Raw genomic sequence first — 12,189 nt, 5'->3', positions numbered from 1 at the left:
AGACAGAGAAGTCAAGGCCACCTGGGGTCTGGTTCCAGACTGGGCTCTGCCTTGACATTCCTCTTCCTAAGCTGACCACTGCTACCCGCCATCTGCCGCCACCTGCCCACTTGCTTGTCTCTACCCAGCCTCCCTGGCCAGCTGGGCCTGACCCCTCACTTCAGGGCCACATCTGTTACCTCCAATAAAACGTGAGCCCCCAGGTTTCTGCTGCTGAGAATACCCCCACCCTGCTCTGACACCGTGACATCTCTTTGACATGGATGGGGAGCCCGTTCCCAGGTCTTCCTCAGTCAGGAAATGATTAGGCCAAGAGGGTTATCCCCAAAAAGGAGAGCAGAATCATTTTTTTGTCAGTGAAAGCACGTTTTCAGAACCACTGCATTTTCAGACACGAGAGCTCGGTGTCTCTTAGATGCCACTGTGAATCCGTTCAGGGAGGCAGGCTCTGGATTCATGCTGCCTAATCAAACCCAACTCTACCAGGTATAAGTGCGGCAGACCTCAGACATGCTGCCTAACCTCTGCACCTCGGTTTCCTCATCTGTAAAATGGGAATGGGAGGTTCTTCATTTCCTAGAGTTATAATAAAGAATAAAGGGACACAAGGGACATCCAATAAATACTTGCCAAATGTAACCTAATACTGTCACAAATATCAATGTGACAGTAGCATGAGGGGCTAATCTTTTATTCCTCAGTGGACAGATGGATGAGTGAATATGTCTGTCTGCTTCTATGTATGACTGTACTATTTTCCTAATAAATAAATGAAAAGTCCTAGAACTGTTAATAGAATGTGTGAGACCTCATTTCATTTCTAGGCCCGCCTCCACTACTCACAACCTGTATGACTCCCTGTCTCTGGGACTTAGTGTCCTCATCTGCAAAATGGGTGTGCTGGACTCAGTCTTCTCAGTTGGGCCCTTTTGGCTCCATGACTCCATGGCCAGGCTTCTGTAAGTGGAGGCCAGGCGTTCTAAGCAGGTGCTGCCAGTCTGGGTCAGGGCAGGGCTGCAGGACTGAGAATAAAATAGCGCGCAATGGCCGCAGGGAGGAAACTCCACAGGGAGGAAGGGAAAAGTGACGGAAGGACTAAAAATACTCCCGCTACAGAGCCGTCGGCAACCAGCAAGCCCGCGGACAACGGAAGCCAGACGGAACACAACAGATCATTGAGGGGCTGCTGGAGAGGCCAGGGGCCCAGAATAGCTGAGGAAGGAAAGATAAATAGGGAAGTTCTTTAAACGTGTGGCTGACCGCAGTCAGTCCATGGGAGCCGGAAAAGAATGGAACTATTGAAGGAGATGGGAGCCAAGGACCAGGCTGAGGCTGGGGCTGGGGCAGGGGCAGGAAAGGCGGGGCTGGAGGGGGAGGGTCCGGCTCCCACCTCCTCCCAGCTGGGGTCCTGTGGCAGGTGTCTAGCCGACCTGGGCCTCAGATTTCTCTCTGGAACATGCCGGCCTCTCCTTTGGCATAAGAATCCAAACGGAGTGGATGAGAAAGTGTCTTAGAAGAAATGCTACTGGGACCCAGGCCAGTTAAAATCCTTTTTCAGCCATCGCCACCTCTTCAAACTGCTCTGGTTTGGGGTTTTGTTGGGCAGGGGGCGGTAATGTTTATTTATTATGTTAAGAATCTTTTTTTATGATGGTGTGGTGTAACAAACCCATAGAACGGGGATTGGCACGCAACAGTCTGTGGGCCAAATCCTGCCCACCATCTGTTTTGGTAAGGAATTCATTTACATATTATCTCTGTTCCTGGCATGTTCCCACTACAAGGGCAGGGCTGAATACTTGCGACGGAGACGTCTGGGCTATAAAGTCTAAAATACTTACCATCTGGCCCTCTACAGAAAAATGTTGCTAACCCCTGGTGTAGAACAGTGTGCACATCCTAAGTGCACAGCTTGTTCAACTTCCACAAACTGAAACCACCCATGTAACCAGCACCCAGCTCAAGAAACAGAACCCTGAAGCCCCTTCCCCAGGGGAACCGCTCTTCTGACTTCTACCGGCAATAATTAGTTTTAGCTGCTTTTGCCCCTTCTCTATGCAGAATCTTAGAGGATGAACTCTGTTTACGCCTGGCCTCTTTTGCTCACCATTGTTTGTGAGTCATCCATGTTGCTGTGTGTAGCTATAAATTGTTCGTTCTCACTACTTTACAGTAGTCTTTTGTGTCACTAGACTTACTTCTCCATTCAATGAGCTCTGGGCATTTGGGGGCTTCCAGTTTGTCAGGAATGGTGTGCTAAGGACATTCTAGTTTGCATCTTTCAGCAGATATGCACCCGTTTCTGTTGGCGACATACCTACACGTGGAACTGCTACTTCTGAAGCTTCAGATTATTGGGTGGGGAGATTCCATCCTACTCTACACCAGCTTGGCTGCTCACTTACCAGGCGCTTGGGGCCTAGAACTGGAGGGATGGCGAGCAGGGCCTGTGAGCAGCAGTGCTGTCGCAGATGTCAAGGCCCTGTGCCGCCCCAGGTGCTGGGATATGGCACCTCAGGGCAAATCACCAATAAGCAATTAGTGCCCCTGGCTGTGGGGGCTCAGGAGAAAACTCTCCAAAGCAGCATTTCCCAAAAGTCAACTACGGAGCCCCAGAGTCATGAGTCAGAGTCAAAAGAACACAACGACCCGCATATCCAGGGCACCCATGGGAGACGCATGGCTGTGTCTGTCAATGAAGGGCTGGAAATGTCCACAAGAAACCTGTTCACCTTAGTGAAACTCAAGGTCTCCCAAAGTTACTTGGCCAGAGAAGTCGTCATGGACAGAACACCCACTAACCTTCCCAGAATGAGCCTGCCACGGAGCAAGCTTTGGGAAGGGCTGCTCTGAGGTACCGCATTGCGGTTTTGTAAGGATGGTCTGGCCCCCAAGCTTGGACCCCAGCACTGTGTCTCTCAGAGGCCACCTGGAGCAGTTCTGGGGGAGGGAACAAGCAGCTCCTCTTCATCCCACCCCAAGCCCTCGCCCCTCAGCAACCCAAGAGGAGGAAAAAGTACTCACTGCTTTGGGAGGCTCCCTCCCCTGAGGTGGCTTCGGTGTCTGCAAAGAGAGAGACAGAGGGATGGGGGTGGGGCTACCGGGCCAATGATAGGGCCAGTGCCAAGTGCTAAAGAGAACATGGAAGCCACAGGGGAAGAGCTCACAGTCCCGCACCGGGCCCCTGATGCCAGCCTCTCCTCCCTGTCTGCCAGGCTCCGGGAGGAACAGACGCCATGCCTCCTGTCTGCAACTCCCAAGCTTGTCATGAGGAACACACACACTGACCCCAGCAAGTGCCCTGTGGGGGCCACTGACACTGAGCAGTGATGAGATGTCCTGGGAGGCGTGAGGCCAGTGGGGAGCAGGGGGTGCCCTTGGGCGCAGGTCTGGTGTGTCCTGCGGAGTCCCCCTTCCACACCCGAGCTGTCCCGCATCAGGAGGCCTCCCTTCTCCTGCCTGGCACCCTGTCCTACTGATGAAAGTGGGAGGAGAATGGGAAAGGCTGGAGCTGTCAGGGCCTCTGGGGTCACCCACGATGGGCCCAAGTGGGAAACAGGCAGACAGTGGGAGGTGCGGCCCCTGGGCTCTGCCCCAGGGACACTCCTCTCACCTCGGTGCGCCCGCACGTGGGTCTGGAAGCAGTTGTAATACTTGTACTTCTTGCCACAGATTCCGCATTCATAAGACCCTGGAAAACAGAAGAGGAAAGGACTGGTCACCCAACCTCTGTGACCACAAGGTCCCAGGACCCACAGGCGATGCCTACAAGTGTGGCTAACTCTCTGTCCCAGGGGCAGAGATGGTCCCTGGCAAGGAGGCAGCACCGAGCTAGAAGTCAGGAGGCCTGGGTCTAGATCCAGGTTTGCCCTCCACTCTCTGGGTAACCTTGGGCAAGGCACCCCCCCATCTCTGGGCCTCAGTTTCCAAATCTGTAAGATGGAGAAGGTAACTTCTTCAGCTAATTCTCAGCCCTACACCTTGAGGGGAAAAAGAAAATGAATGTAGAAGTGCTCTGAAAGGAATAAATTGCATCCACATAAGGAAATCATTACTTCAATGCATTACAATAATTTCTAGCAACCCCTTTTCCTTGCCGGAATGGGACAGAGATTAAGACAGACAGACTGAATCAGACACACCTGGGTCCCTGTCCCTGTTCTGTCACTTACCAGCAGCATGACCTTGGTAATTTCCTTAGATGCATGAAGCCTCAGTCTGCTGATCTGCAGAATGGGACCACATGCACCTACCTCATAGGGGTGGCCATATACTCCCTGTAGGAAGTGCCCAGCCCTACTCTAGACAGGCTCAGCAAGGAGAGGACCGCCCCCCAACACCTGCTGAGGAGTTGTCTTGTTCCCTCAGACACACAGAGACCGACATGGTGTAAATGCCTGGCCCCCCCAGCCCCTTGCCAGGCCCTTCTCCCAGGAGCAGGGAGACTGAAATGGCCAAGCTCCTAGTGAGCACTGCAGAGAGGTTAAAAGATGAGCCTGCCCATGTAGAGGTCAGAGCAAAGGCCCATGGTAGGAAGCCAAGAAGAGCCCCTCAGATCCAGCCTGGCAGGGACCCCAGGGGCAGAAACCCTGCCTGCTCCCCACCTAAATCAGCCCTCGTGAAGGCCTGATGCCACCTGGGCCCAGGCCTTGCTCTTCCTAACAGAATAGCCAGGGAGCGTGGACAAATGCAGAGGCCCCGGCCCACTCCAGGCTTAGTGATCTAGAGTGGCTGGGGTGGAGACCTGCCTATTCCAAGGTCCCCAGGGAATTCTGGTGCCCAGCATCTGGGGATGGGAGAGGCAGACCTGGGATAAGAGTCTTAACTCTGTCATTTACTGGCTGGGCCTCAATTTCCTCCTGGGAAAAATGCGGATGACTCAAGTGTGTTGGTGTGAAGACTGAGTTTGCATGAAGAGTGTTCCCAGCACAAGACCAGCCCCTCCGTGCAGGTGAAGATCATTAACTCCTACTCCCTTTGTCTTGCCTGGAAGCAGAGGCCCGTTTCCTGAGTGTGTACCTGAGGCATGAAGTGAAGCTGGAAGAGCACTGGATATGGAGTCTGAAGCCTAGTTCAGCTCTGCTATCCCTTAGCTCAGGGGGGTCCAACCTTTTGGTTTCCCTGGGTCACACTGGAAGAATTGTCTTGGGCCACACATAAAATACACTAACGATGGCTAATGAGCTAAAAAAAAAAAAAAATCTCAAAAAGACTTACAATGTTTTAAGAAAATTTATGACTTTGTGTTGGGCCGCATTCAAAGCCATCCTGGTCCACATGCGGTCACGGGCCGTGGGCTGGACAAGTTTGTCTTATCTGTTTGATCTCGGACACATCCTTTTTTTGATCTCGGACGCAACCTTTCACTTGTCCGAGCCTCTGTTTCCCCACCTGCAAAACCGGACTCTGATTCCTACAATTCATGACTGAGGTCCGTATCAGCGAGGTTCATCATGTGAGTCGGCTGGCACACCACAGGTACTGAGGAACAGGAGCCGGTGCCACCGGCACTACTGTGGGTCACTCCAAGGGCCGCTGTCATCCTAACACCAGCGTGGGATTTAGGAGTCTGTTATTTAGTGGTTTGTATGCGTATTACCCTTGTCACACAGGGAAAAATGCAATCACGTGGAGGACAAAGATGAGATTGCATATTTCTTTGTATTTAGCCCTGTGATTGGCACACAGCGAGGGCTCCATAAATCCATGGTGTCTTGCTGTTGTACTCATCTGTCACTGAGTAATAATGCCTCCAACTCTCTTCCTGCTGCCTCCACCCACTCTTCAGCAGTTTCTGCCAATTCCCCTTCAACTAGTGAAGAATTTACGAGTGCCTGCAATGTGCCGGGCACTGAGGCCCCAGCAATGAGCAAGGTGCGCTCCCTGTCCTCCATCTAATAGGAAGCAGACAGGCCAGCTGGCACAGGGACAATGCAGGATGATGGCGTTAGGGCAGCAAGTGCAGGGCCTGGGGGCACAGAGGCAGGACCCTGGCCCAACTGCAGTGGGAGGCCCAAGTCAGTGGAGTAGATACTGTTTACAGCCAAGCCAAGGCCCGACTGGCAGGCAGTATGGAGTTCACCCCAAGCTGTGGGAGAGCTGAGGGCACATGCAGCCTTGCCTGCAGGTGTCACCCCACAGAAGGAGTCATGGGGGGGCATGATGGCTCCTCAGTCTCTCCTCGGCTGGCTCCTGACCCCCAATGCAGAGTGAGGCAGCCTGTCTGGCACACGGAGTCTCTGGACTGAGCACTGTGTGCTGGTAGGAGGGACCCTGAGCCTGCCCCTCATGCAGCGTAAAACCCAGGGCCCCGCCTGCCCCTCGATCAGCCTAAAACCCAGGGCCCCGACTGCCCCTCGCTCAGCCTAAAGCCCAGGGCCCCCGCCTGCGCCTCACTCAGCCTAAAACCCAGGGCCCCGCCTGCCCCTCGATCAGCCTAAAACCCAGGGCCCCGCCTGCCCCTCGCACAGCCTAAAGCCCAGGGCCCCCACCTGCGCCTCACTCAGCCCGACTCTGGGCTTCAGGTTCCCCTATGTGATGGGGCCAGAGAGGTGAGAGGTGGGGCATGGGGAGAGTTCACCAGAGGGGCAGCCCTCAGTGCAGTGATGCCAGCAAACCTGGGTGCAAACCCTGGCTCACTACATCCCAGCAGAGGGAGCCCTGGACAAGTCATGGAACCACCCACACCTCAGGTTTCCTCTCTGTAACACTGTACATCCCTCAGGGGAACGGGTTGTGAGGGATAACGTGGTGGCTCCTTAGCACAGGGCCTGGTCCACAGCAGGCACACGATACAGGTCAGCTGCTGTTACTAGCAGCATTTTCCGAAGTTTATTCTTTGGAACCCAACTTCCTGAATGCACCCCAGCAAAAAGAGGACCATGGCCAAGAGTGCATGAGGGAGACCTCGTGGCGTGGCCTGTCCTGGGGAGGCTACTGCACAGGAGCAGCCGCGGGCCCTGCGAAGTCCTGCAGGGAGAGAGGTCAGCTACTGTTTAACCCAGGGTCTCCCAAACACATTTGGCTTGGAACCCTTTTGTCCCCTTGGCCTGTTTCAGAGTTGCGGCCCATAGGAAGTGCTGCCAAAATGCTCTGGACATTCTAGGCGTCCAGATTTCCACATGCTCTATCGTCCCTCCAGTAGTCCAGTACTTCCAGGGTCCCAGTCAGATTTGCTCATGTGTAGCCAGGACAGGGGATGAAGAAGGTGGCCCCTCTTGACCCTGAGATGCTAGCAGGGCCTGCTTATTCAGGTCTGCAGCTGATGGCTGTGTCCAGCTGTGCCCCCACCCATACTGGCCCCGGATCAGGCACTACCCCTTGGCCATCACGTACCAGATGCATATCTCAATGCTTGGTCAAAAATCCAGGTCCCTGAATACCGGCTTCGCACAGATCCACCGTGGGGGCTGCCTTCGGGCGCTTTTCCATCTGAATTACGTAAGAAATCAGAAAGAGCCCTTAAAGTTGGAGAATGCCTGGAAGGTTAGGGAAGGGGCGAAGTTGGCTGCACTTGGAGAAGCATGGACAAGATCACACTGCCTACCTCTTCGTTAAAAACCTTGTGCTGGCCAAGGGGCATCCACATGTTCCCCAGGGAGGCTGGCACATGGCAGAATACAGCAGCCATGGGTCAACAGCTCCCTGAATTCAGTTTTGTGTTTTCTCTATATTCTGATTCATCATATGGTTAGAACACACAATTTCTACCCAAAAACCCTCCAGCAAAATCACCCTCCAAGGAGATGTGCCCCACGGGTGCAGTGTCCATGCATCCCCCTGGCCTGTGGCCACCACAGACCCAGACTGATGCAGTGGCGCAAGGAGAGCCTTCTCGGGGACTCAGCCCAGACAGTCCTCAGCCCCGACAGTCCTCAGCCCCGACGCCTGACTCCCTGCCCAGCACGCTCCCTCTTCTGTTCATCCCAGCCACTTTTTTCCTCTATGAACCATGGCTATCACCATCACCACCTGTCTGGGCTCACTTCATCTGCAATGTTTCCATGCAGACTGACCTCTGCCCCACTGCATGGGTGAGGAAGCAGAGGCTAGGGCAGCTGTGTGCAGCATTTTGCCCAGTTCATGCAGCCAGTTAGTGGGCTCGGGGTCCTGGCTCAGGGGCTTCTCACACCAGCTCAGTTCATCCTCACAATTCCAGCAGGTAAAGGTGATTATTATCCCCATTTTTCAGATGAGGAAAGTGAGGACCAGAGGGGCAACGAATAGCACCAGAGGTCGGTCAGATCTGATTTGCTCCCAAGCCACACAACTAGCTTCTTGGAAAGCACTAGGAAGAAATGGTGCTTGTGGGCTGTGCGCGGTGAATCTCAGCATTTTGAGAGGCGAAGGCAGGCAGATCACTTGAGTTCATGAGTTCAAGACCAGCCTGGGCAACACAGCAAGACCCCCATCTCCACAGAAAACACAAAAATTAGCTGGGCATGGTGGAGCACACCTGTAGTCCCAGCTACTTGGGAGGCTGAGGTGAGAGGAACACTTGAGCCCTGGAGTCGAGGCTGCAGTGAGCTGTGATCACGCCACTGCACTCCAGCCTGGGCAACAGAGTAAGACCCTATCTCAAAAAAAAGAAAGAAAGAAGAAAAAAGAAGAAGAAGAAAGAAGAGGAAGAAGAAGAAGAAAAAAAAGAAAGAGAGAGAGAGAACCTTTACCAGGTCTCATTTCCGTCCACCATCTTCCCAGAAGTCCTCATGAGGCTGGCAACTCAACATCCATTGCAAGGACGAGCATCAGCTTGGCTAGTGGCTGGCAAGGAACTGGGCTCAAAGTAGGCCTTGGGGATCCAGAGCCATGCTACTGCCACCACCCCAGGTCACCTGCTGGATGCCAGGCAAGCTGTGTGTTCCTTTCAGTCATGGCACTTTCCTTAAATGCTACAGGGCAGCAGAGCCCCCCACTATGTCTGGTGCTGCCATAGGACTCCCCAGAGTCCCCTGTTGAGAGCCCTGGGACTGCTGCCAGGGATGGCTGGCAGGGCTCGCCAGCACACAGGAGGCAGGAGCGGACTTTTCCTCTTCCCATTCCTGCTATCACAGGTGATGCAACAGTCACCATCCCAACTAATCCGAGTTCACAGCTCCCACTGAGCACTTTCCCTAAACACCTGGCTTAGCTCCCTCCCAGAGCATCAGACAGACCAGGCGAGGACAGGGGATCTAGTTCCTGAGGTCACAGAGGGGGACGCTGGGAAGATGCCTAGCAGAGGATGCAGGCTTCTGAGAAAGAATGTGGGGTAGCAACCCTTTGCACCCAGCCAGGTCTAGAGAAGCTCGGGCACCTTTCACAATACACAAAATGTGACAAGATAGAAATCCAAAGCTGGTGAATGAGAGAAGAAAAACACAAGGGTAGGGACAGAAGGCTGGTTCCTTACAATGGACAGTCCCATATTTAGCTCAGAGCGTCTCAGGAGCTGCTGTTCAGAGAACAAATGTTCAGGAGCGTGTCCAGCCCTCTCTGTTCAAACATGCAACAGGAGCTGGGTCCAGGGCTTGCCGAATGACAGGGGATCTGAACAGGGAAGTCATGGACAAGTGGGTTTCCTGAGGCTCTGGGGCTTGGCCTCAAACCAAATGTCCTTTGGAGCAGGGTCTTCTGAGTGAAGCACAAATCTCCTGGGGGTGTGTGGTGGCTGCCCAAGGGGTAAGTAGGTCCACGCAGCCTTAAGAGAATCATCAGCTTCTAAATGTGTTCTTTCCTAAAATCAATGTGCCAGAGAATCTGGCAGGTGGGAGGCCCCACTCGCTGGTTCTTCCCACTCTCACCTTCATCCTTGTGCCACGTTACAAACAAAAGACGATCCTTTCACCCACCCCTAATCCTACCACGGTGCCTGCCCCAAGAGATGAAAACCCTGGGGCTCCAAGCAAAGAGGTGACCCTACAATACTGGTGTCGGGCTCAGAAAGTGAGTGGATCTAACGACCAGGAACAACTCCTTTTTTGAATCGGGTGACTTCCAACTCTCTGCTCTCAACAAAATTAGAGGAGGATATAATGGAGTTGTCAGTGAAGAGACCATTAAAAATATCATCTGATGATAGACCCCCGTGTGATTTCTGGCATACAACTTGGAAAGAATTCAAAGAATTGAGTGACACTGCTAAAACAAAACTCTATCCACTGCCAGCTACTTACATATGTGACTGAGCTTTCTAAGCACTTAGACCTACAAAAACCAAAAGATAGGAATTAAATTAATGCCGAATCTTGTCTCCTTCTAGCAATAAGAAATATTAATTCACAGATACATGAGCCAATTGAGAAAGAAATGAAGCCCTATCCATTTCATTAAGAGATGCATTTTCAATAATTTTTTACTTTTACATTTACTATTTACCTAAATTTGTTTCTGATGAATTGTATGCTAATAACAACTCAATCTGGAAAAAAAAATGTTGGAGAATGTAGAGCTTTATGATCCCAGGAAATTTTTTTTTTTTTTTAGAAATTTCAATTTCAATTTATGTACATCTTGTTATGGTGATGAGTGTGAAACAGTGATCAATAAAAGACTTTCAAGCATAAAAAATATATTTTACATTAGGATAAAACCCTGTGGGGGCAGTGGACTGGAAATATGAGCTCAAGGAGAAAAAGGAAAGATGTAAAATTTCTGACTGTTAAAGATAGGCTTGTTCATATGTTTTTGAAGTGATGATGGTGGATATCAAATAGTGGTAGCGTTTGGATTCCCTTGGATACATTTTGAAAATTGGTTCACAGTTTTATTTCCAAAATGCCACCTTTTTTTTTTTTTTTTACACAATATCCTGGAAATTATATCCTTTGCAATGATTTAAACTTTGGATAAAAATGTTAGATGTCAACTCAAACATGTGAAAAAGAATATACAGTTTTCAAAATTCTTTTAGGAGGTATTGAGCAAAAACAAATGTTTGAAAACCTTGGCCTTTTAGGTTCCTGTCACTCTAGAGGTAACCCCAGAGGCATCAATGTCCTGAGGTTTCAGCTAATAGCAGTGGTACTGGTTTTACGTTTTTTTGTCCCCTGTTAAAAACACTTGCATACCTATTACGTCACTCTGCCCCCAACAATTCTACTGGAAAGAGGGGCAGACTTTTATTCTACCTACTGACCATTCGAGACACGGTGGCTTAGAGAAGTTAAGGGGCTTATTCAAGACCCCACAGTAGGGTAAACCCCGGGCTCTTGACTTACAGCCCAAGGGCCCTTTCTAACAGGGACCCTCTAACCCTTCAGACCCCAAGAGGAAGCGTCAGTAGCAGAGACAGGACGTGCCTGGGAGGGTGGCCAGAACTCCTCCTTTCCGAGTGGCTGCAGCAAAGAGCTGAGTGTTGGTTCTGGCAGGCTCTTGTGTGAGGCCCTGCCAACAACCTATTGAAACAGGAAACTAACTATCAGCTGGCACGATGAAGCAGGACCTGGCACCTACGCTGCCTGGGTCTGTCACAGGCTGAAACCCACGTGGCTGTGTCTGAATGACTGTCAAGCTCTTCTGCTGCTCCTTCCAGCGCCATAGCCTGGCTGCTGCCTCCTGGTTGGAGCTCCTTCCTCCTCTTTTCCTGGCTCTCTGGGCTGCCCTATGTGTGTGAGAACACCTCTGTACCTCGGTCCTGAAAGCTTGCTGCCTAGAAACATCCTTGCAGAATCCAGTCTCCCATCTATCTCATCCTTGACTCCCCCCCTGCACTTTGTCCAGTGACCCTCCCTGATCACCTATGTCAGGACAGGGAACTCACTCCCTCACAGGCTTATGTCCAGTTACCAAACAGTTCCCATGATCACACGAAGTCCTTCCTTTTACTGAGTTGAAATCCCCTCCTGGAGACTTCTCCGTATTGGCTAGGACACCCTGGAACGTGTCTGCTCCATGTGCACCTTGCAAAATGCTGTAAGTTGTGAACATTTAGATTCCATCATCCCCCCCTTCAGGTCTCCACTATCGGGGAATAACCCGGTTGGTCCCTGTCCCTCATCTGAAGAGGAGTCAAGTCTGGGCCACTCATTCCCTCCACGGTCTCCTGCACTGCTACTGAGGAAACTCAGTTAAGTCTCGGGTCTCTGGGCCCCTACTGCTCTCCCTGGACTCCCTCATTAGTAAACACCTCAGGATTAAGGACCAGTGGTTTCACAGCACAGGAAAGAGTACCCACTGCTTAACAGTACACCTGGACTACCATAATGGGAT

The 12,189-nt window shown here is 51.8% G+C and overlaps 1 protein-coding gene across 35 annotated transcripts in view; it reads right to left on the bottom strand.

Annotated features, from left to right (window-relative positions):
* The window catches only part of ZNF618 (zinc finger protein 618), a 180,405-nt gene that overhangs the window by 51,390 nt on the left and 116,826 nt on the right, over positions 1-12,189 (bottom strand). For 19 of the 35 annotated variants that reach the window (XM_055350455.2, XM_055350458.2, XM_063696676.1 and 16 more), the window contains exons 4-6: positions 7,336-7,431; positions 3,614-3,691; positions 3,025-3,063 (exon numbers count right to left, since the gene is read on the bottom strand). In XM_055350455.2, coding sequence (XP_055206430.2) covers positions 3,025-3,063; positions 3,614-3,691; positions 7,336-7,431 — 213 coding nt within the window. The remainder of the gene's footprint in view (positions 1-3,024; positions 3,064-3,613; positions 3,692-7,335; positions 7,432-12,189) is intronic. The other 16 variants (XM_055350475.2, XM_055350464.2, XM_063696694.1 and 13 more) reach the window with 1 other exon arrangement.

Source organism: Gorilla gorilla, chromosome 13 (genome assembly GCF_029281585.2).
Source record: "Gorilla gorilla gorilla isolate KB3781 chromosome 13, NHGRI_mGorGor1-v2.1_pri, whole genome shotgun sequence".
Taxonomy (NCBI): Eukaryota; Metazoa; Chordata; class Mammalia; order Primates; family Hominidae; genus Gorilla; species Gorilla gorilla.
This window is presented reverse-complemented; position numbering and strand designations above follow the sequence as displayed.